Source organism: Musa acuminata, chromosome BXJ3-7 (genome assembly GCF_036884655.1).
Source record: "Musa acuminata AAA Group cultivar baxijiao chromosome BXJ3-7, Cavendish_Baxijiao_AAA, whole genome shotgun sequence".
In the NCBI taxonomy this organism is placed as follows: domain Eukaryota; kingdom Viridiplantae; phylum Streptophyta; class Magnoliopsida; order Zingiberales; family Musaceae; genus Musa; species Musa acuminata.
The window spans coordinates 7,972,044-7,996,420 of NC_088355.1; the positions used below are offsets into that span (position 1 = coordinate 7,972,044).

Sequence of the window (24,377 nt, forward strand, 5' to 3'; positions counted from 1 at the left end):
GATGCAAAAACGAGATATTTCTTGTTTGGTTTCATTAAAAGCAAAGAAGATAGAGAAAACAAAAAAAAAAGGCATTTGGATTAAATTATTTAGGATCTGTGAATATCCACAGCTAACTGATACTTATTACACCCAAATTAATTGTCCCCGAGGCAAAACACAAATTCGCATCTCAGGCGGCAGCCTTCTTATTTGGGTGCTTCTCGTTCTCCTCGTCCAACAGCTGCGTCGGTGGCTCCTTTTTTTTGCATCCTCCACATCTTTGGAACTGAGAAAACTGGGTTGGTTCGTGGAAGACAGCAATCGCGCCCACATCCTGTCTGTTACTACCACCTTATTCTGCACCCCCGTTATCCTCTGCAGCACAGCAACGGATTAAGTGGGAGGAAAGCGTGCGTACGTACATTTGTCTAATCACGTGAGACCAACAGCATACTGCACTGATTAAAATGTAGTAACATGAAAGGGTAAGCATGTCTTCCATTGACAGGCCACACGGTGAAGCCGGTGTATCCTGCCATGGCACCATGTATGACGCTGTGTGCCAGCAAAGTGCAGTAGATATTGTCGGATGCATTTCTTGGAATTGCACGGATCATGTACGTAGGATCTGCGACAAAGCATAAGAAATTATACAACCAGGGAAGGGAAAGACTTGGACAAGTCTGCAACAGACCTATGTATTTAAGATTTATGTGCATTTTCCTGTTTCTTGTAAAGTGGTCCTGCAGTAGTAGTAGTAGTAGTAGTAGTAGTAGTACTTGGAAAAGATTGAGTGAGTAGAGCTGTCTGTATCAATTACATGCCATATATCAACTGTTTAGTGCTGCTATAAATGATATATCAAGTCAGAATAAGAAAAAGACTCACCTTTATCTTCTGTGACAGCCACAGGCCAACATCGAGGAGTAGCTTATTACCGGAAGCATCTTGATGGTCGACGGATCGCATGCTTTCGACAGTCAGATCTTGGCCTGCGCCCTCAGCAACAACAATGACCATGTGACCGTTCTCTTTGAGCCGCTTCTCGATGAACTCCAGCAGCTCACCCTTCCCCTCCAAATGGAAAAAGGCGACTCTGGGATTAAGCAACAATCCTGAGCAAACATGATAGATCAATTAACGCACCTTTTTTTGTTTTTTGGAGGAATGAAATGCCAATCCCAAGGATTAAGCAACAGTCCTGACCACCTCTTGCTGTGGTCCTCAATACTGTCGACTATCTTCAAAGTGTCCTGACCACCTCTTGATGTGCAAAGGATCGTACCTCCCCTTTTGTGAATGTCATTGACACTCTTTTGTGTCAAATTAGTGGTGTTAGAGGAATAGAAGCCTCTATAGCCACCTAAACAGAATGACCGAAACATCAATTAAATGATACCTATGCAATGAGTTATGAGTAATGAGAGAATGCATGAAACAAATAGAAAGTGATATTTAGCCTAAAGTATCATCAACCGATGAACCACTTTATTCCAGTCACCTAGGAAACTCATCCAAAATCCAGTCATACCAATGTGCAGTCAAATTTCAAGAATTATTAACTTAAAACAGTGTAAGGTTTCAAGTTCATGATGAAGATATAAGCTAGTTTAATAGGTAAAGAACTTGACTATTAATAGCAAGGTGTCAAGATCAAATTCCTTTAAAAGAAAAAGGGTCAATAGATGATTTATGCCTTATTAAAAGGAAAAGAGATCCATGAGTTATATAAGCTATTGAGGGAGCAGAATTCACATTGCAAAACTGACCTCTATACCAAGGACTTTGTGAACACCATACATGTCATAATTCACATTGCAGAACTGACCTCTATACCAAGGACTTTGCGAACAACATACATGCCATATAAGCCGCAAACTATTTCTCCGATCGCTGTGTTAAGCCCAGGGCACAAGCCTCCACATGTTACAATGCAAGCATGCACCTCATCCGACTCGAAGTACACCTGACAAAAATATTCAAGAACACCCAAGGGATCAATTAAGATGATCTCTCTAATTTGACAGTTGCTACAACAGAAGATGGTGCAGAGGAACTACTCTTTGGTGTGGCCCTGCACGTCGGAAAAGCATCCCTCTTGGGCTACTCTTATGAACAACAATCTGTACCAAGCAAAAGAAAAAGGAACTTTACGCAAATAAATTCCAAGAACCAAATGATCTTTTAGCAACAGAGTTTTAGTGTCACAGACTCACATGTGCAATTTCAATTTCTGGAAGCAAAATACTCACCTTCTGTGCCACGGTATCATTCACATCCACAAAATACTGGCTGCAATTACCAAAAAGATGAGTTTGGTGAATCAAGAATGTCCAGAACAGAGAGACTGAGGAAGGGGTAAAGATTACTTGACAACCGAGTAGGCTTGGATTATCTTGCAGCGGATTTGGATAGGTCTGCCAGAAACAAATAGATATTACTTCTGAAGCCGATAAAAGAACGAAAACATTCATGATTTCTTGAAAAAAAAGAATGTTCCTCATCTCAAACGCACATCAAATACTGAAAAAAGAAGACCTAAAAGCAATTTCCAATTGACATCTTCCACTTCAAACACCAATCGAACCATTCAAGAACCCGCCAAGAAACAAAGCGTTAGAATCCAACAGATCAAGAAAGGACCCTCCGTTTCACCAGATTCGCTCCCACCCCAAACCCCAAAAGAAAGAAGAAAGGATCAAGAAAACCACGCGAGAGGGAACTCACGGGCAGATCGGGCAAGTAGTCGATGAGGTGGGAGACATCCTCGAGAACGTAGCCCCCTTCCCCACGGACGATCTTGGGCGTTGTCTTCCCCTCCGAACCCATCCGTCACCGTCCCCGCCCCTGTTCCTGGGAAGGACCTTGACCGACGAAAACGAGCAGAAGGAAGCAATGAGAGGCCGAGTCCGGGAGGCCGCCGCCGCTCGATTCCACCGAGATCTTCTTCGCTATGGGAGCATCAGGCAACGATCCCATCGAAATAACAGAAAAACAGGAAATGCGATCAAACGAGGAGGAAGAAGAACCGGGAAAGCGATCGAGGACAGGAGAAAGGCTCGAACTCGGCGAAGGGTTTACGGAGGCACGGCATATATAGGAAAAGGAGGAGGAAGGGGAGATCGATTACCTTTCTTGCTTGCTTTCTCCCTCTCCCCTTCGTTTCTTGATCTCTTTGGGTTCGTCGTACCACGAGAAGTGGGAAATGAGAACGGCAAATAACTACCACGATGGAGTGAGTCGTTCTTGACTGTCGAAACTAACCTTGCCGTTTTCTTTTAATTACGTGTAATGCCACTCTCAGGTTGTGTCTTAAGTAAATAGTATTACTACGTTTTTTTTCCTTTTTACAAATATGCATATATTTGTATTAGTGCTTCTTCTAGGATAGTTTCATTGTTCATCCTAAAAAGATAAGATATAAAAGTGTCAATGTAGCAAAATGTTCTAAATTTTATCTAAAAACTTTAACTATGATTTTTTTTTTCTGATATCCAATATTATATATATTGGATGGGACGCGAAAAGATGTGTCTGGATTTATTTTAAATTTGATTTTTTTTAAAAGATATTGTTATTGGATGCTAATTTTTGAAATATATGTTTTTTGTTTTAGTATTTCTAATATCTCAAGAAAAATCATTTACTTCAGGTTTTTAGTATATTATTATCTCGTAAAAGGAAGAAAGAATTAAACATATATATATATATATATATATATATATATATATATATATATATATATATATATATATATACTTTAATATTCCTGTTAGAATCTTATTGATGTAGAAAACTAAAGAAAGAATACAGGATTCAATGAATCATACAAGAGGATAGGAAAGGAAATAATCAGATTCCTGCCTCTGGAAATCCTAAATAATTATATCGTGAAAGCAACAGTAAAGGCACAGAAATTAACGAATCTAATTACGATAGCAAAGGAAAGAAAATTATCAGATCCTAAAAATTCCTTATAAGTTCATGATAGCAACTCCTGGGTTAAGAAATCATGTCAAAGTCTTCTTCTCTTCAAAATATATGTTCTCTTTGGAGAGAGAGAGAGAGAGAGAGAGAGCAGAGAAGAGGAGGAAAGAAAAGAAAGAGATTTAGATTGCTCAGGAAGATGGTCCTGCACTGGGTGGGAAAGTACATTAGCACAAACTAAGATAAAAGCTGCACCACCAAGTTTTATAATTCAAGATCATCCCTGGTGTTTGACAACAAAAGTTCAGAACAGGAATCACGATTTATTTACAAATTATTAATGTTCGAATAGGAAGAACCAAATAGGCTAATTACAAAACAGGATAATCAAACCTGAAAGGGCAAAAATTCAGCCAGGGCAATGGAATAATGAGATGATGTTTCCATTGAACTTACAGATATGCAGGTCAAAAACGAATTGGAGCATGACTCTCAGCATTGTTACCTCGGAAGCTCCCTCACCCATTTAAGATATTACATGGCCAATTTGGTTGAAAGTCTGTGCCTCAAACAAGGATCTGTTAAACCATGTTTCTGTAGCTTTTACTTAGCTTACGGAGAAGAACATCCATGAATACTGATAGCTACTGTGTGAATGACCTTGTGTTTTTCCTGTTCATATGCATGCTGCAAGACCAGCAGATTATTATATTCTCAACTGATCCAGCTAGTAGTAACAAGAATTTAGAGGTAAAAAGACTTGGAAATTGATAGCCATAGTTCCTGCTGAAGTACCCATTTTCTTTATGAATTAGATGGATGTGCTGGAACAAAATAGGTCGGTGCAGTCTTAACTTGCAACCAGAGCATGAAATTTAATTTTGATCTTTGAAGTTGTCTACATATACAAAAAGCTTATGGTGTTCATATATCAGAAATTCTATGCATGCATATAATCTTTTTTTGATTAGTGGCAATGTCTTCAACAAAAGTCAATGGTGGGAAAAATTCCATGCAGCCAAGCTCAAATAGTTGGGATCTTATGACTTCTTGTGTTATCTCGAGAATTTGATAGCCGGAAGGAACCGATAGAAATGGTTAAATAATATACTGGTTATCTCAGTATCAATGTAAATTGGGCATCTAACAATCAAATATGAAATGCTAAACAGGGTCACCTTTATCCATATGTTTGAAAAAGGAACTCTACCATGAATGTTCCCAAATCGATCATTATGGAAAGAAGAAAGACCCTTTATAGTTTAACTGAAAAGCAACCAAACAACCAAACTACGTTTAGAGCATTTTACAGATAAGGACAGAGTTATCAGTTAACTAAGCTGTACAACTAATTACATATATAAGTCCAGATTATGTAGTTGTTAATTTAAAAACCATGATTTCATAAATAATGGATTGGACAGCCTATCTGATTGGTTGAAAATTTCACATATAAACCTAAATAATAACTGTAGAGACCGGAACAAGCTTAAGATGTCAATCGTTACAAGAATATTATATTTTGCAAAAAGCATAATCATGATTGAACTTTTTATAAATTTCAAATATAATAAACATAAATTTTACCTAGAGGTACCGAGCATGCAGAGTCCTTGAATGTCAATCTTCCATGCTTTACTCCCTAGATTTGTCATTGTACAAAAACCATGACAAGAACCATTTCTTTTGTGAAATAAGCCGTAACTCAAGGGTTTTCTTTAACTAGTACTCAGCATGACAAAAGAAGGCCGACATGACTATCAAACATCTTTTAGGTGTGATCCTCCACCAGCACTATATCAAAATCGAAATCCCACACACGACTGTGTGACTTATCCAACATAATGAGACCCAAAACTGTTGCCAGGTGTATCCATCTTGATACTGGTACTTGAAACATTAATATAACAAATTGTTTGACTAGCAAACAAATGCCTAATTTGGTGCAAACAATCCACAACATATTGCTTACTTGTCACCTGCCTTCATTACCTTAACGGGCTAACAACCCATCCTGTAATACGACTCTGTTTGCGAACTCTTACTGCTTTTTGGGATCCACTCTCTAATCGTGCAAGTATTGTATAAGTTATTGAATCTGGCGTCAGCCCACGTTGCTTCATAGTAGCATACAGCTTAAATGCTTCAGCTGTGTTCCCACACCTCTCCAGACAATCAAGCAAAATGTTGTATGTTACAATGTTAGGGAAGCATCCTTGAGCAAGCATCTCATCAAACAACCTACAAGCCATCTCAACTTTATTGGATTTCCCAAAACATTCAATGAGAGTACTATAAGTAACAACATCAGGGTTCAATCCTTTCTCCTGCATCTCCATGAAACGCATGTGAGCTTCATCTAGGTCTCCATTTTTCCCAAGACAATTTATTAAAGAATTGTAGGTGACTACATCAGGTTTACAATCGGTACTCTCCATTTCTTCAAAAATTTCAAAAGCCTTATCAATCAGACCAACTTTGCCGAAGCTTGAGATGAGAATATTATAAGTAAATATGTCAGGAAAATGGCCTTCTGCCTTCATCTGCTCGTAAAGGGTGTAAATATAGGGTACTTGCTTAAGCTTACCAAGAGCTGAAAAAACCATGTTATACATGACAGTATCAGTGGTTATCCCTTTTTCATGTATTTTATTCAGTAATTCCATAGCTTCTGATGTCTTCCCTGCACTACAAAGAGTTTCAAGCATGGACAAATAAGCATCCCTGTCCCCTTTGTCATGGAAACTCCACATGCTACAAAACATGCGATGGGCCTCACTTACATGGCCTAACTTACTCAGTGTCTTCACCAAGTAAGCATAAATTGACTTATTCATGTACTTATTAGAGACTTCCACAACCTGATCCAGCCTATCAAGTTGTCCTTCTGCTGCTAAACCATCTATCAAGACACTATATGTGAATTCATTGGGTTGGCAATCATTCTCAACCATTTTGGAAAAAATAAAGATAGCTTTATCTACCATTCGATTCTTAGCAAGTGCTTGAATCATAGTATTATAAGAAATTAAGTTAAGAGCACATCCTTTTCTTATCATTTCTTCAAAAAAAGAGAGGAATTCATCTGTTTTCCCTATCTTTCCAGACATTCTGATTAAAATTGTGTAAGTATATGCATCTGGTTCACAGTGCCTACGTTTCATATCTGCAAAAACCTTGTAAGCCTGTTCAACCTGTTAAAGTGACTCAAATCAGACAAAACAGAAGCGAAAGGAATATGTCATTAGAGTTATCTTGTGATTACCATTATTGCCTGTATGCTATATTACCTATCAAACAATCAGAAATTAATTAGTTTAACCTTACAATACTTCTAACTTTTTGAAAACTAAGCTACAATTTGAGAAAGAAGAATAAAAACCAACAATGTAATGCCGAACATTAAGAATATAGTAGTCGCACCTTTTCAGCTTTGGCTAGCGCATCCACTAGCATATTATAGGCAAAGATATCCAATTTATATCCTTTCCTCTTCATCTCCTCAAAAACCCTAAACGCCCGGTCCACAACCCGGTATCTCAAGTACGCCTGCATCAAGCACTTGTAGGTGTACCCGTTAAACTTCAATCCCCACTTCTTAACGAGTTCCAAGCACCGGTCCAGCTCTCCACCCCCCAGTATCCCGATCAAGATGTTGATGGTGGATATGCTTCCGTTCACTCCATCACGCTCCATCTCGTCCACGATCCAGCGGACAGTGTCTCCATCAACAGCGCCCGACCTGGCGAGGATGGAGAGGATCCGGTTGTAGGTGAAGCAATCATGGTGGAACCCGGGGAGTGAGGCGGCGAAGCGGAAGAACTCGAGGGCGCGATCGGGGTTCCGGATGCACTTGAGAATCTCGCTGACCTCGGCGGGGGTGAGGGTGAGGGTTAGGGTTTGGAGGTAGTCGGCAAGGTCGAGGAGGGGGGCGGCGGCGGGGGAAGTGGAGCGGAGGATGCGGGCGGCGCGGCAGATGAGGTCGCGGCGCGGGAGGGCGTGGCCTCGAGCGTCGCGGGGGAGGTCCGGTGGGTCGACCTCGACGGCGAGGGCGCGTCCGGACGAGTCGACTCGGACGACCCGGCCGCTGTACGTCGTGGCGAAGGCGCGGGCCGGGGTGAGCAAGGGAAGACGCTTCATCGGTTTGTATCACCTCTGTAGTTGGGCGACGTTATATGTCCCACGAGTGAGGTCGATTATAGATCAACGGTCCAGATGTTTTGTTATGACGTTATTATAACGGTCTTAGATCGATTTCGATGTTATGATGGGACTATATATAACGGGTTTGGTCTAATACACTGTGCCCTAAAACCCTCAGCTCAGCCTCCGATTCTGTCGGCCTCAGTGAGGGAAAGGAGAGAAAAAGAGCAATTAATGGCGAAGAATAAGACGCTGATCGCCGTGGGGTTTGAGGGGTCGGCGAACAAGATCGGCGTGGGGGTCGTCGCCCTCGACGGCACCATCCTCTCCAACCCTCGCCACACCTACATCACGCCGCCTGGCCACGGGTTTCTTCCCCGGGAGACCGCCCACCACCACCTCCGCCACGTCCTCCCCCTCCTCCGCTCCGCCCTCGACGACGCCGGCATCACCCCCGCCGACGTCGACTGCCTCTGCTACACCAAGGGGCCCGGCATGGGCGCCCCCCTTCAGGTCTCCGCGGTGGCCGTCCGCGCCCTCTCCCAGCTCTGGGGGAAGCCCATCGTCGCCGTCAACCACTGCGTTGCCCACATCGAGATGGGCCGGATCGTCACCGGGGCCGAGGACCCTGTCGTGCTTTACGTCAGTGGAGGGAACACTCAAGTCATAGCGTACAGCGAGGGAAGGTACCGAATTTTCGGGGAGACTATTGACATCGCTGTTGGTAATTGCCTGGATCGTTTTGCTAGGGTTCTTACCCTGTCCAATGATCCCAGTCCCGGATATAACATCGAGCAGGTTCAAATTTTTTCACTTGGTTTTCTTCTAAAAAAGACCTTTATCTATAATTAGAATCTTTAAAAGATACTCAATTTTCTGAAGTATTTTCTCATTTCTTATAATACAACCGGTTCTTTTTTACTTGCTTTAGGTAATTATGGATTAGATGTTTCTGATTAGATAAGTTTGAGTTCTACTTTTGCATAACATATTTTCCTTTTTGTTCGCTGTATATTTAGTTTTGAAATACTGACTCTGTGTGAAAAGTAGAGGTTCGATAGTAGTTACATAAGATAAATTTAGAAGATTGAATATCTTTCTGATAACTAATAATACAGCCAATTCGACTAAGCATGCAGAGAACCATCCCTTTTTGAGCCTTTTTGCCCAAACTGTCATACAGTGTATATGCCATGATTTTTAGATGAACTGGATGCTAACCTATTTATCTCTGGCAACCATGTACATGACATGTAGATGCAAATTGTTTATATATCATGTCCAGGATAGAGTTTGCACAAGCTTTGTCAAAGTTGGATACACTTTGTGACACATCATGGAGTGAAAGGATGAGCAGTAGTAGGATGAATATCTAATTTAACAACCTTAAAACTGTTATAATATCCTCTGTAAAACAATAAAAATTGGCAAATTATTTAGAAAAAAATTGAGATTATGAATTTGTTGTCACAGATGTTCCCCATTTTCTTAAAAGATAAGATTTTGTTCTTTAACTTAAATTTCTTGTAAGTTTTGTTGGCAATGGAAATATGATATAGAGTGATTATATATCATTTCAAAAACTGGTGGAGATACCAACTTTATTGTCCGAGTCATTTCTGGTTTGTGATTTTGCACCCTAGTCTCGTTGGCCGAGGCCAACATATAGTAATCCAGTGCAGTTTATGGGCCTAGTAAATGCAAGATATCATTACATGAGCCAGTGTTCTCATGTGGGAAGAAGACTGATTGATCATCATCTAATCTCTCATCTCTTTTGATTTATATGAGAAAGCAACTGTTGAACTAGATGGTTCCGAAGGTTAAAACCATCTGGTTCCTCTGGTGCTTGAAAAATAGAACATACAGCTTGTGGATTAGACTTGTTGACTTGGTGGTTTTAAAATGTTGGGTCCAATAGTGTTTGGCAATACAGTGGTTTCACTGTACCTTGAGGTTGCTATAATGTGTGGGCTACCTGCATATGTAGTAACTTATCAACATCTTTGTATATTTTCTTTCTAGACCTGATGATTCACATTCTCTTCCCTACTTGACATGTTTTTATTCAGGAAATACCATCTAGGTTAGCAGTATGAACGGCATCTGAAACGAGTTCCAATTTTCCATTCCAAACCATGTTTTTGGCATTATTATGAGATGAAATTCCACCTTACTAAGATATGGATCATGTAGTATGGTGTACTTCGATACCATGGTGCCTAATACTTATTTTGTCGTATTATTTCTGATGTTTAACTTCTTTATCGGAAACACGTGTTCTTTAACTCATTTGATTCTCGTGATTCTTGAATTCAGCTTGCAAAGAAAGGAGAGAAGTTCATAGATCTTCCCTATGTTGTCAAGGGTATGGATGTTTCATTTAGTGGCATATTAAGCTATATTGAAGCGACTGCAGTTGAGAAGCTTAAAAACAATGAATGCACACCAGCAGATCTCTGTTACTCCTTGCAGGTATATTTCATCCTATAAATCTATATCCATTTATTGCCTCCTGGAAACAAAAATTATGGTCATGAATTTGTGGTTAAAAAAAGAAGTAATCATGGCGGAATATTTGGAACAGTAAATAATTTCAACTTAGTTTATTTTGAAGCTAAGCATAACAAATGACTGATTGCTCCCAGGAAACGCTCTTTGCTATGCTTGTGGAGATCACTGAACGTGCAATGGCACATTGTGATACGAAGGATGTCCTAATTGTTGGTGGTGTAGGATGCAATGAACGCTTGCAAGAGATGATGAGGATAATGTGCTCAGAGAGGGGAGGCAAACTGTTTGCAACTGACGATAGATACTGTGTCGACAATGGAGCAATGATAGCATACACTGGTCTCCTTGCGTTTGCACATGGCATGACCACGCCATTGGAGGAATCAACATTTACTCAGAGGTTCCGCACTGATGAAGTTCAAGCAATTTGGAGAGAGAAAAGTATCTGCGGAGAGTAGCAGAATTTAAAGAATGTTCTCCTAAGGTACCATTCACTACCAAATTGATATTTGGACTTTTTTTTTTCCAAAGCTTTAGAAGTTGCTTTTCAAAATTGAATTACTACTCGTCTGTAAACTAATAATGCCTTATTTGTATCATGTTAAATACTTAGGATCATCCTTTTGCATTCTCTCCAAAAGTTTGGAACATTGTGTTGTCAAAGAACATGCACCTTTCAAGTCATTGGTGTCAAAGAATGCACACGTTGGAACTTCATTACTATATTCTGCAGGCACTACATTTAATACAGGATTTGAATAGATATTTACCAACATGAATCAGATATGTGCTTTTTGTCTCCACCATTTTGCATTCCTTCGCTTTGTGCATAATGAACTTTGCAGCATCATTAGTAGGGAAAAAACTGTCAAAAACTTTTTGGCAACATTAGTATTTGTGCAACCTCATATTGCCTATTGTGCTTGACATCTCACTGGTTTGAACAATATATGCTCGGCTTTGATTAATAGCTTTACACTTTCTCTGTCAGTCATGCAGGAAAAACAACATACACATACCCAGGCATTGTTGTCCAAATGTCCCATCATTGTCCAAATGTGCCATTGTTGTCATTCCCAGCCACAAACATTGTTAATTGGCTCAGTAACTTATTGTAACATTGCTCTTTCTGCTTTCACATCTTTTCTTTTAATGGTATAAGAATGATGGTGCATTTTGATGAATGTTTTCTTGTCATTTGACATATCATCTGCTTTCTGAGAGATCGGGTCGAATCAATCCTACATAGAATAACGTGATCTACCCGTCCGGTACTCAATCAGTTTGGTTCTGTGTGGGCGGGGCCCACTTATGCTTGATATCGTGGCCGTCCCTGATTGCATCTCGGTCAATCACCCGCACCTATTACCAATAATTACGGTGATGCCGCACCCCTGTGAATCTTCCAACAGAGCTTCGAATCCGATTCCGAAACCCCCCTTTCTCCTCCTCTTCTTCCAGCGGAGACCAACGGCGCCGGGTTCTGGAGGACGGCCGCCGCCCCGCTGCTGTGGATTCGCGAAGGAGTACGCGAGCTACATTCGCTGGCCGGAAGGACGCCTGGGTCGCCGATGCTCATTTGAGGTACCATTGCTTCGTTTGTCTTCTTCTTGAAGCCAGGGTTTCCAGTAGCATCTTATCGTCGTTGTGACAATGCTAAAAGACTTTATAGGGGGCTCGAATGGATCAAACAACCATTGCAATCCGCAGAATAAAACTACCTTACTCTAAATATTAGTAAGCTTTGTAAATGCAAACAAGAATTCCACCTTATGAGGTCGTGCTTAGTAGCACTAAGATTTTGGCCTGACAATGAATTTACTCTCAACTATTAGGAAGCTTTATACTCGCTTCTCAGAGTCAACAAAAATAAGCAAATTGGGGACTTAGTTCTCCGGCTAATCCAGTTTGACTTTGATTTATGTTCAACTTTCAGATTTGGAGACTTTTACAGACAACAGATCAACACACCCATGCTATAGGTATATACACAGCCATAGTTTAGTTCTTGGAGTGGATTTTTAGTATTCTGATTTTGATTATAATGGAGGGCCAAAGTTGACTCAGAAACTTTAGTGCATACAGACAATTCTTTGATACAAAGCAATCAAGCCAAGGGCCAGCCATCAGTAATCCTCAGTAACCATAGAGATCTCTTAGCTAAGATCACTGTATAGAATTAATGTTACAGATAGATCTCTCTTAGTGCTACAGGATTAAACCATGGTAGCTTAACCATGGCATGCAATGACTCATCTTCACAACTCAAAACAATGCTAGAGCCAACTAACTTAGAAAGTTCGCAATAATTTGTGCTTGCTTTTTGAGATGATTTAAGAGAACATTACATACTGTTCGCCTGTCAACTCACCATGCACCACACTGTCCGGTCCAGCGCAATCCTGGTAGAGCTCATGGTAGAGAAGGAAATGAAGTGGGGGAGGTGTATGGCATAGCCGGCATCCGACTTCCCTGAACCATGGCCCTAGAGCAAGCTACAGCCTTTGCTGCTGGTATCCTGAGGCAGCTAAGTCCACCTCCAGGAATCCCCATGCACTCAGGTGGAGGCCTCTGCATGTCCCTCCCAGGTATGCAGTTCCCAGAGAAATCAAATCCCACATTTCTGAAGAACAGCTTGTCACAGTCCTGGCTGAACCCAGAAAAGAAATTGTAAGAAACGGTGAGGTTTAGGAGACTCTTGAGGTCACAAACGAGGTCTGGGAGCTCCCCTGAGAACTGGTTGTGGGCTATGTTAAGGACCTCAATGTCAGAAAGGCATGACAAGGAGCTTGGGAGATGGCCTGTGAACGAATTGAAGCTCAAATCCAAGACTTCTACATCACTTAGAAAGCCGATCCCTTCCGGAATGCAACCTGTTAGCTCGTTGTTCAGGAACAGCACCTCCCTGATGCCAGGTCCCACGTGGCCAAAGCTGGCCGGGATGGATCCAGAGAAGTTGTTGTTGGCCAGGGTGATCACAGAAGCTGGGGAGTTCCAGAGGATCATGGGGATCTGGCCTTCGAACTGGTTGTTGTTGAGGAATATGCCGTCCAAACCTCCCACAAAGAGCTCATCTGGGACTTCACCTGAGAAGCTGTTGAACCTGAGGTCAAGGTAGATGAGGTTTGGGATGCGGAGTGTGGAGGTGGGGAAGGGTCCTGAGAACTGGTTGTTACTAAGGTCCAGCTCCGTGAGGTACTGTAGCTCCCTGAAGGAGTCTGGAATTGTACCTGAGAACCGGTTGCTGTTTAGGTGAATGATGGAGAGATATGCGAGGAAAGAGAGCTCCTTCACCAATGAGCCTTTGAGGCTGGCATGGTTGAGATCTATGCCTGCGACCACAGAGGAGGAGGAGGAGGAGGTGCCCTCAGGTGGTTCGGAGCAGAAGACACCTCTGTATGAGCATACATTCGGACCAACCCAGGAGGCTAGGATTCCTGATGGATCCTCTGTGATGGCTGACTTCCAAGCTTGAAGAGCTGTGTACTCCACGCTGCTGGTGGGATTTGAGGGACTGGTTGGTGGTGCTTGTGTGCTGGCTGTGGTGGTAGTGGTGCCTCTTCCATTGATCCAGACTCCAACACCACCACCAATGCCAATACTAAATGCTGAGGTTTTTAGGGAGAAGAGTTGGAAGAAGGCAAGAAGGAGATACCACCATGTCTTTTGCATCGGACTAAAGGAAGGATTGGAGTCTCTCAGGGCTTTTGGTGGATTTGAGAGCTGCTCTCTCATGTATGTGCCGGTTGATGGGCTCCTTGCACTCCTGCGTCTATCTCCCTTACCTGTGGTGCTTCTGTCTGACACTGAGCATCATCTTATTGCAAGTGCTAAAATTGTCAGCATCTCCAATGGTTAGTTCGAGAGAATTAAATTGTGTGGGGAAATAGCATTTATGATCTTGACTGGGATCTGGTTGGTGGTAATGTGTTTGAAGTATGCAGTTCTGAGTCTTCAAATTCTGCAGAGTGGCCACAAAAAAGAGAATCAACCCACCAATTAACTCAAAGTGTAAGTTGGAAAGTGGTAGCTTCTATTTGTTCCATTTAAAACATGCTCATGTATATAATTCTTAGAGGAACAAGGTGCCTCATAACTGGATTGCACAACCAGTCTTATTCTTTCCTTACCGACAACACTTCGAGTGGAGAACTTTCTAAGCATGCACACCTCACTGGTTATGGATGATGGGGAGACATGGAAGGTGGCAGAATGTCTGATTAAACATATCCTACTTTTTCTTGCTGTTGTGGCTTTTTTGGACTGTTGGTTTGTTTTTGAAGCAAGATCAGGACAATCACTGAACACAGAGAAATTGTAATAGATAAGTGGTCTTCTTATATCACCCATGGTGTCAATTTCTAACCAAGAAGCTTGGCAAACCTATTTTCTATATTCCTCGTTACATGGCTTCACGGTGTTCTTTAGTTAAAACATGTTCAGAAACTCAGTTTGATGGTATGATTTGCATGTGTTGTTTTTTCCAATTAAACTCTTTTTAAGTTTCTCAGTGGATGTAGAAGATGGAACTGACTGATTCATATTGCTTTTTTGTGCTTCCAGGTTGGTCCATGTGGACCTTGGTGTGTACACATCCAAATTGCTGGTGTTCTCCCCACTGTATTGATGGAAAGCATCTCATGATTCTATTCCTTTTTATCTTTATGCTTCAAAGTGAAAAATGTCCTACTAGATCGCAACCCATCCAAGAACTTCTATGTAGGCCTCAGATTATTGATGGCTGCAATGCTTGTCCTGCTCCAAAGAGGCTTCTAACCACATGAAGGCACGTAGCTTATGCTAAGGGATTCAATTGGTACTTCTCTTCTCTCTTTCATGTTCTTTTTCTTTGCTTTTGGAACGAACATTTAAACCTGTTGGCTCAAGCATGCATCAGAAGTCACTATATGCAGTCTTAACTATTGTGGCAGAAATCACTGTTAGCTTGTGGACTTTGGAACTCAAGATTTGTGTGAACGTCTTTTTTGGTTGACGTCAACGTCGATTCTATCGTTAGGTTCAAAAAGAATCCAAAGCTTTTCTTCCCGTCTTTGTCAACATCTGTAAGTCTTCTGTTCTCATTTCTCCATCATATTATGCTATTGCCACTTGATAGTTCATCCTCTCCAGGAAGCTCCAAGTTGGGCACACTCATGATTGATGGAATGTTATCCCAATAGATGAATTACTGAGAAAAACCCTTTTTTTATTTTTTTCAAGAAAGTGTCATTTATTTTCAAAATTTACTAACAGTATATTTTTTTTTAATATCTGAAATAGTCTTGATTTGATAAGCCAATCACATATTCTTTTTTCTTTCCTTTCTCTATGGGTCGGTTCTTAGGGTAAATTGGTCTAATTATAATATTTTTATATTATATTATATTATTTTCAATAATACTAAGAAAATACTGTATCATAGCATAAAAGTATTATGATAGAATTTTTATATTATGTTGCACTATTTTTAGCAACACAAAAGAAACATAATATACTAAAAAATACTATAACATAGTTTTTTTAACTAAAAACATTATAATTAGATCAGTTTATAGAAAAACAAAGGAAAAATGGGTATGTGGCTTGGAGTATTCTTGGTAGTAGGTAATTCTTGAGAATATATATATATATATAATGAGTTGATTTAGGGTAGGAATGCAAAAAATCCTTGTCTAAGTGAACGAGATGTGGCCACACCGAATAATAAATAATCTTCCCATTAAAGGGGGGAGAACGTGACGTCCATTCAATTAATTAAAGCAACATCCATTTAATATTAAGCTCGTTGCACTCTTTGACATCTCCGACTACGTGGGCGGATGCCATGCCATGCCATGCACATGCCCATTACTTAATAATAGCCCACATGAGTCGCGATGTCCATTATTTTGTGCTATTATCTCATGTTAATTAGCAGGTGGTGTTTCCTCGTCGTCACCAGAAGGTGACACGATCGCTACTCGGTTGCCTCCCCAGAGACCCAAGGGATGCTTAAGCCCTTCAATTAACCACTAATCTAATCCACCTGTTCAACTGTTCCGCCGGAACAGCTTCCATCCCCCTCACCCAGGGATCACGAACGAACCTAATCATCCGTTCTTTAACGGGGAACAGGATGTGTATCTCCGGCCTCAGAGATACTTTACATCGTCCGCTGCAAAGAAGACGAGGAAGGAAGCAGCAAGCAAACCAAACCCTCCCCTGAGGCGGATTCTTCTGCTTCATCTGCCCAATTTGCTCTTCGATCTTGGCGTCGAATCCCTAAAGGTTGATCTTTTTGGTGGGAATTTGGAGGAAAGATGAGCTCCAATCCGAACAACGACTGCGCGGGGTGGCTTTTCGCCTCGGATTTCATCTGGGACGCTCGGATCATCGACGGCCCCTCAGCTTCGAGGTGATTCCTTCTTCTTAGTCCTGCAGTTTAATTTCCTTGTCCGGTTTGTAGATTAAATGCGTTGAACTTGTTTGTCGAGTTACCTTGTTATCAACAAATTGGCAATCTCCCCAGTACAATGTATATCATGTTCTGTGAACAATTTGGTCTATTAGATATTGGCCTCCATGATCTGATTAATTAATTAATTGAATAAGATGATTTACTTGCATCTTAATGTTCCTTGAGAGCATATCTATGTATCCCAAAATTGTCATCAGCTTGATGTTTGATGTTTGATGTTTCTTATTCTTGTTGTGTCATGTGCAGTGCAATGCTTGGGTTTGATGTGTTGAGCAAGGAGGACAACTGCCCAAACAATGGTTCCCGGAAGAAACGGTATGAAGTATCTTTCTTTTCTATGGAGTACACGCATCTTTCACCTGCATTTAGGGTAAAGTTGAATAAGGAATCACAAATTTTCCGAAAATTGTGGGATTTTCTTTATGATTGGTAGTCACATCAGGAAACTACTATTAGGAAGAACTATTGTTTGTTTATGCTTAAAATAGTTTCTCCTCATGATCAAGATATTGTACAACAACAGCATATAGAAGACAAGTGCAGTTCCTTCTGGTAAAGGAAAAGTGCCTCACCAGTTTACTTTTGCACTTATTGTCATGATTATGATATTTGCATGATCTTCTCAATATTCATGTCTATATCATGTCTTTTATTCAGTGTCTCACCCCAGTATTTGATCTTGGATGAGTTGTAAGGCATGTGAAAGAATATACATAATATCTTAAGCTGAATAAAGTTTGATCAATTCACTTTCTGCAACTTTGATATCGAGATCGTTGTTGGTAAGTCAATCTTTTGTTCTGATGTAACAAGTTGGGAGAATTTCATTCTTCAAACAACACTTCTTCCTTTCTTTTTTAGGACATTTGATGTGAATACTTGCTCATTTTGTTGTTCTGCAGAAACCGTGTGGAGTCATGTGCTGCACCAGGCACAAAAGCTTGCCGTGAGAAACTGCGAAGGGATAGACTCAATGATAGGCATGTTCGACCACCATGCAACTGTTGCCATATGCTGGAAAAGCAGCCTGTTTGTGAGTATCATGTTATGCATATTATTGTCCTCCACCTCTGATTCATGATGTTACATGATCAGGTTCACGGAGTTGTGCTCGGTCATGGATCCTGGAAAGCCTCCCAAGACAGACAAATCTGCCATTTTGAGTGATGCCACTCGTCTTATGAACCATTTGCGTCTTGAAGCAAAGAAGCTCAAAGACTCGAATGAAGCATTCAAAGATGCCATAAAGAGTCTGAAGGTGACAAGTGAACTATTGTCATATTCATCTCTATTTATGTTGCTTTATGTCTAGCTGGTTGAACCGAGTTCAGATATGCAAAATTTAGGATCGCAGTTGCTTTTTCAACTACAGTCATCACCATAACATGGTATCTAAAACCTGCAAAATGACTTTAAATTACACTAGTCAAGTATTCGGATCAAGATCAACCGGGACATGCTTTACAGCCTCTATGCTACCTCCATCAAACTGCAACAACTATGGGCTCAAGATATAGAATGGTCAAACAAATCATGGACAATATAGGCAGTTCTCATTCATCGTATTGACACAGTCAAGTTAGCTTCCAAAATATATTTTCAATAACCAAAGCTTCAAAAACAACTAGGATGAACATATTTCTATCGACCGTTTACAATTACCATGATAACAAGCTTTTAATGTTTCTTGCTTCATTGGCATGCCTTGCAGGCAGAGAAATTGGAGCTAAGGGATGAGAAAATGAGGCTGAAGGCTGAGAAGGAGCGGACGGAACAGATGCTCAAAGCCATTAGCACTACACCCCAGTTCATGACTCAACCAGCTGCCGCAACTCCTCATTCAGCATCAGTTGCAGCTCACATCAAAACCATCCCGCACCCGAACTACATGCCAATGGGCATGTGGCGATGGATACCTCCAGCCGCTTTGGATACTTCTCAGGATCATGTGCTAAGGCCGCCTGTTGCTTAGTAACTTTTTCCAATATCCTGGCATTAAAAACACTCATCATTTAGCTTGCATTGGTTGTTAATGTCAACTTATCTAAATGTATTGCAGATTTATCATCTGTGTCAGAATTTTTTAGTCTCATTCAAGTTTTTAGTTCTTGGTAAATTGTAACAGAACTAAAATTTTATGAAGATGGAATGGATGCGTGGACTATGACCAGCTTGAGATGGTGTTTGGCAAACTGAGGTGGAAAGTGCAGCTCATTCCTGTCGTTGTGGAGTTTGATCAAGCTGTTAATGACTCGTTTAATCCATATATATACTTCCAAAGTAAGTGTTAATTGTACTTACCTCTCTTAAATGTTAATATGCATGTTCTTTGTACTATTCAATAATTATTTCTCTTAAGATAGATTTACTATGAATTGAGTATTTCAGTGATCTCATCGAGCTAAGAGTATTTGAAAATGTTTCGTCTTTTATTTTATGAAAATGAATTCTTATTCCATTATTTGGGGGGAAAAAGGGATCAAAACACCAGATGAGCAACATCCGAGTAGGGTATTCTGCAATCGCCTCCATGACAGAGACCAAGACTCGAGAACAAACGACGTCGATCGTCCATGCTGCCTTCACGCCAACGCATCAAATTCCATGCACGATAACATCACGCAGTTGCGGTTCTTCTCTTCTTGCATGTTCCATCATGCTCTCGATTTCGATCGCAAATGTACTTCTCAAGTTGCTGCTTTTGGTGCCAGCTTTGATCGAGACCGAGAGAAAGTAGGAGAATAAGAACAAGGCAAAATGGAGGATATGTCTTTCCAAACGCACTCGCAGAGACATTAAAGACGATGACGACTAAGAGCGACCTAAGAAGAAGCCTTTTCAACAAGAAAGGCAGGCATGGAAGAGAGAACACTCGATTCTATTCTTATCCGTCCTCCACGTCAGATAAAGACTAAAGAGGATGCCTCTCCCTCTCTTTATCAATGATGGAATATGTTCCTAATTTTGGGGTTCATTTCGATTCTTTTATCTTGAAGGGATAAATAAATAAATAAATAAATATATATATATATATATATATATATATATGATTTTGTGAAACAATTATTCATCAAAATGACTAAAGCATATTTGTGCGGTTTGATCACGACTTTTAACACGAATCAGATGTTCGTTACGTAACCGTTCTTAGTTATATGTCGGCGCGGGACCACGTCACCCCGGAGAGGTGATACGGTCAGAAGGAATTATAACGGCTGGAGGTCTTTGTTACAGATTATAACGGAACGAGCCGATACGATGTGTTTACTGTATATATCCCCCGCGCGCGGGTGATCGATCGGATAGACGGCGAGAGACGAGGGGAAGCGGAAAGAAGAACAGAGAGAGCCACTTCGTCCCCGCGAACCCTAACCCCCACCTCGATCCCTAAGTCGATCCTCCAAAGCATCCATTGGAATCAGTCTTCTCCTTCTCGGTCCTTGCCTTTTTGCTTGTTTCGCGTGGGTTTTAGGAGCGGGAAGGGGGTTTTAGGTGGAGAGATCGAGGATGCCGATAGACGCGGCGTTGTTGGACGATATCATACGGCGGCTTCTGCTGTCCAAGGGCTCCCGGCCGGCCAAGTATGCGCAGCTAACGGATAAGGAGATCCGGCAGCTGTGCATTGCGTCGAAGGAGATCTTTCTCAGACAGCCCAATCTGCTGGAGCTCGAAGCCCCCATCAAGATCTGCGGTAAAGTGGCAAAAAGATTTAGTTTTTTTCTTACTGCAGTTTTGTATTTGGAGTTATATTCTTTGATCATAGAGTAACATTCTCAAGACAACATAGTATGTTTAGCTACCTCTTGCCTAAATTAGGGTAAAAGTTGATGCTGACATCACAGAATTGCATGTTCTTCAAGCTATTACTCATCAGCTGTACAAGATTCTAATGGGTTGTTTTGTCAATACCATTGCTTGATTTGCTTTATTCTAGCAACTTAGTTGGCATTTTCGAATATATCATCATCGGCTTAGCAGCAATGTCTGTATGGTATACAACATTCCACATCATGCGGCTTCATGTAGTCTTACCCTTGCAAGTAAAGATGATGTTTCGCAGCTCGAATTATGGTCACTCATGGTACAGAGGAGCAACCTTTTCGCGGTGGCAACATATATTCAAATCTAGTTTGGGATTAGTGTTCTCTACCTTCATGAATCTTTTGACATGGTGTAGTCATGTTGATTGATTCTAGATTCCTAGTAGAGGATTCATATTCAATCATCCATATGGGTTGATGAAAAAAAGGTGATGAATGATCTTCTCCGTGATAGATTTTTTTTCTCTCATGTTTTATCTTGTGCCTTCTAAAATGACCAGTAATCAGTGTTCCTGGGGTGATTGTTGGTAAAAGCAGGTTCTTGTAATATCATGTAGTCTAGACAGAGGAGCATAGGTTCTCTTCCTCCGGTGCTATCCCTACAAATCCTTCAGACCTATCATTTACTGCCTGGATTTTGTTTGTGTGATACCAATCTGGATCCTTATCTTAAGAATTTGGAACTTTAATTTTGTCACTGCAGGAGATATTCATGGTCAGTATCCTGATCTTCTTCGGCTTTTCGAGTGTGGAGGATACCCCCCACAGGCAAATTATTTGTTCCTTGGGGACTACGTTGATCGTGGCAAGCAGAGCATAGAAACCATATGCCTGCTCCTGGCATACAAGATCAAGTACCCAGAGAGCTTCTTCCTTCTCAGGGGTAACCATGAATGTGCTTCCATTAGTCGCATATATGGCTTTTATGATGAGTGCAAGAGGAGATACTATGTTCATCTATGGAGAGTCTTTACTGATTGTTTCAACTGCCTCCCGGCTGCTGCACTTATCGAGGACAAGATACTCTGCATGCATGGGGGTCTATCTCCTCAATTGAAGAACTTGAACCAGATACGAAACATTGCACGGCCGGTGGATGTTCCAGACACTGGTCTCCTCTGTGATCTGCTATGGTCGGACCCTGACGAAAACATCCAGGGCTGGGGAGAAAATGATAGAGGTATCTCTTACACATTTGGGCCAGACGTGGTAGCTCAGTTTCTTCAGAAGCTTGATATAGACCTCATCTGCCGTGCCCATGAGGTTGGTGGTGTCATCTAGACGGTTCATTTGTGGTTTCGACACATTTGCCATGAGCTATGGTGCTTCGCATTGCTTGACGATGAACTGGTCACTTGGGCAGGTCGTGCAAGATGGATATAAATTCTTTGCGAGACAGCAGCTGGTGACACTGTTCTCTGCTCCAAACTATTGCGGGAAATTTGATAATGTCGGTGCTATAATGAATGTGGATGGAAATCTGACATGTTCGTTTCAGATTCTACAGCCAACTGAAAAGATGGGATTGTGGAATAAGTTATCACGATCTGGAACGTCTCCTGGAAAGGTATTAAATATCAATCTCTTTGCAATTTAACCAGCCATAACTATAGTACATTGGTACGATGAGTTGTCATGTTTGAGATAGCATTATATATTCTTTTTCTCAAATCGTTTTCCATCTGAAATTGCACAAATTTTAATGGGATTCTTCTCTTGCAAATTGGAGGCATGTTTGTAGTCGTTTCTTCTTCATCCACCAGAGGCCAGTGATGTAGTCGTGCATATTTATAAGAGAGAAGAAAAAGAAAAGTATACTTTTTTGTTTGTTTGTTTTTTTGCATAGGAAACTAACATGTTTTCTTTTGATATCATTTATATGTTAGTTAGCCTAAGGGATATGGTGGTTTCCATATTAATTCATCCAATCATTTAATAGGCTTGGAGTTTTGGGTTTATAACCTGTTGACCTTTTTTGATTGGAATAGATGCGGCACTCGAACGATCCTATTATTGCAGGCTGACATAATAGCTTACAGGGGATATCTGGTGACCTAAATCTGAATCATTTAACCAAATGTACATTATTTTATAATCTAGTCTTTTTTTTTTTCCTTTCTTTGCCTTTTTACTTGAATTTCTGACCATGGTCTAGTCACATTTGGCTCCTTAGAAACTCACCGCTCTTTAGACTAGCAGTATGGGGTCTTAAATGCAAGTGATTGCTGCAAATAGGATACAGTTCATGTGGAAATATGGTTTAGAACTGGTATCATCACTCCAACTTGTTCTTTGGATGCATGTCTGTTATTTTCGTTTTGTAGAACAAATGATTAATCTTCTTATAGACAAGACATTCTGCATCAGGCAAAGTTGTATTAATCGATTTTTTTTTTCTGATCTATTAGTAGGTTTGTTAAGACGAGACTCGATCAATTTTATTTAATCTAAACTATTGATCAAAATGATAAGTTTAATCTTTCAATTTTATTTGATTTTAACTACATATCAAAATATTTAAATTGAATTTGATATTAATATATTCATCAAATCCTCGTAAGTTAATCTTAATTCAGATTAATCTTTATCAGTTTTTTCTTGCTCTATAATCAAATTTTATTGGGTTTTGATGTGAAGCACTCTGTCCGAGTACGAAAGGAGGTCTGCAGTCCTTTTAGTTGATCTTGAATATTTGACAGACAGACCTTTTGAAAAATGTTGTTGTCAAATATTCAATATTCAATATTAAAAAAATTTCTTTTTCAATATATATATATATATGTGTGTGTATTGCATATTCCTTTTATGATCTGCTTATTGATATTGTCAGACCATGCCAGTCATAAGGACAGACAACGCTTTTAACAGACTCATTTTCTAAGGTCCTTTTGGCAAAGCTACTGTGCTCTGTTCATTGTGGTACCGTAGATCATGAATGCCGCAAAGTGCAACTTCCGTATTTGTTTCCTCACATCTAATGGTTCATTATAGCTGTCCTGAGTTGGCATATAGGAAGCATGTGTCTTCATAAATGCTTAGATTTGTTGTAGGCCAGTGGTGATGTTGTCTTTGTCTGGTATTTATCAGGTTTGGAAAGATTGAACTTATTTGAAATGGGTTGAATAGCTGGGAGGTGCAGTCGTAGGACGACATAAAGCTGACAATTCTCCAACTTTGCCAGAGTGCCAAATCTATAAAAGTAATTCACAAAGTTATACCTTCCCCTCTTCTGTACCGGTGATCCATAGGGTATGACGTTCGAGGGTCACTTGTATTTCCACTATTTCATATGCTTTGAAGTTTATAGTCTGATACTGTATGTATGTGGTCATATTTCTATTTCGGGCCTGATTCCAACCGCTTCCACTGAGATGGATGCTATTTACGTGAATCATTTTCGCTCGGGGTCTTTTCCATAGATGTTTAAATTTCGGGATTCGCCTATCTCTATAAAACGTGTCATGTGGGATGACTACGGGAAAGTGGGTGAAGTCAAAAACACAAAGAAAAGTTATGATCACTGGTGCCGATTA

The 24,377-nt window shown here is 40.6% G+C and overlaps 5 protein-coding genes and 1 pseudogene across 7 annotated transcripts; 3 read left to right on the forward strand and 3 right to left on the reverse strand.

Annotated features, from left to right (window-relative positions):
- Positions 1 to 59: 59 nt before the first annotated feature.
- Positions 60 to 3,490, reverse strand: LOC135643529 (ATP-dependent 6-phosphofructokinase 7-like; annotated as a pseudogene).
- A 657-nt stretch (positions 3,491 to 4,147) lies between these two features.
- LOC135642805 (pentatricopeptide repeat-containing protein At1g51965, mitochondrial-like) lies at positions 4,148 to 8,064 on the reverse strand. Its single transcript, XM_065159249.1, has 3 exons — positions 7,333 to 8,064; positions 5,497 to 7,103; positions 4,148 to 4,596 (listed from the first exon to the last, which is right to left on the reverse strand). Exons 1-2 carry the CDS (start codon positions 8,047 to 8,049, stop codon positions 5,898 to 5,900), a joined length of 1,923 nt encoding a protein of 640 aa, XP_065015321.1. The 5' UTR covers positions 8,050 to 8,064; the 3' UTR covers positions 4,148 to 4,596; positions 5,497 to 5,897.
- A 140-nt stretch (positions 8,065 to 8,204) lies between these two features.
- LOC135583058 (uncharacterized) lies at positions 8,205 to 11,750 on the forward strand. Of its 3 annotated transcripts, none has more exons than XM_065159251.1 (4): positions 8,205 to 8,850; positions 10,372 to 10,527; positions 10,701 to 11,050; positions 11,558 to 11,750. In XM_065159251.1, exons 1-3 carry the CDS (start codon positions 8,287 to 8,289, stop codon positions 11,022 to 11,024), a joined length of 1,044 nt encoding a protein of 347 aa, XP_065015323.1. In that variant the 5' UTR covers positions 8,205 to 8,286; the 3' UTR covers positions 11,025 to 11,050; positions 11,558 to 11,750. The 3 variants fall into 3 exon arrangements, with proteins under 3 accessions (XP_065015323.1, XP_065015324.1, XP_065015325.1); XM_065159252.1 differs by having other exon boundaries at positions 11,566 to 11,750; XM_065159253.1 differs by lacking the exon at positions 11,558 to 11,750 and adding an exon at positions 11,180 to 11,289.
- A 972-nt stretch (positions 11,751 to 12,722) lies between these two features.
- LOC103991351 (leucine-rich repeat extensin-like protein 4) lies at positions 12,723 to 14,814 on the reverse strand. Its single transcript, XM_018829186.2, has one exon. It carries the CDS (start codon positions 14,299 to 14,301, stop codon positions 12,979 to 12,981), a length of 1,323 nt encoding a protein of 440 aa, XP_018684731.2. The 5' UTR covers positions 14,302 to 14,814; the 3' UTR covers positions 12,723 to 12,978.
- Positions 14,815 to 16,286: 1,472 nt separating this feature from the next.
- On the forward strand, positions 16,287 to 19,199 carry LOC135642807 (transcription factor ILR3-like). Its single transcript, XM_065159254.1, has 5 exons — positions 16,287 to 16,960; positions 17,270 to 17,338; positions 17,926 to 18,003; positions 18,119 to 18,281; positions 18,735 to 19,199. Exons 1-5 carry the CDS (start codon positions 16,866 to 16,868, stop codon positions 18,993 to 18,995), a joined length of 666 nt encoding a protein of 221 aa, XP_065015326.1. The 5' UTR covers positions 16,287 to 16,865; the 3' UTR covers positions 18,996 to 19,199.
- A 1,115-nt stretch (positions 19,200 to 20,314) lies between these two features.
- LOC135643137 (serine/threonine-protein phosphatase PP1 isozyme 6-like) lies at positions 20,315 to 24,246 on the forward strand. Its single transcript, XM_065159752.1, has 4 exons — positions 20,315 to 20,714; positions 21,548 to 22,107; positions 22,208 to 22,411; positions 23,932 to 24,246. Exons 1-4 carry the CDS (start codon positions 20,531 to 20,533, stop codon positions 23,944 to 23,946), a joined length of 963 nt encoding a protein of 320 aa, XP_065015824.1. The 5' UTR covers positions 20,315 to 20,530; the 3' UTR covers positions 23,947 to 24,246.
- The last annotated feature ends 131 nt before the right edge of the window (positions 24,247 to 24,377 follow it).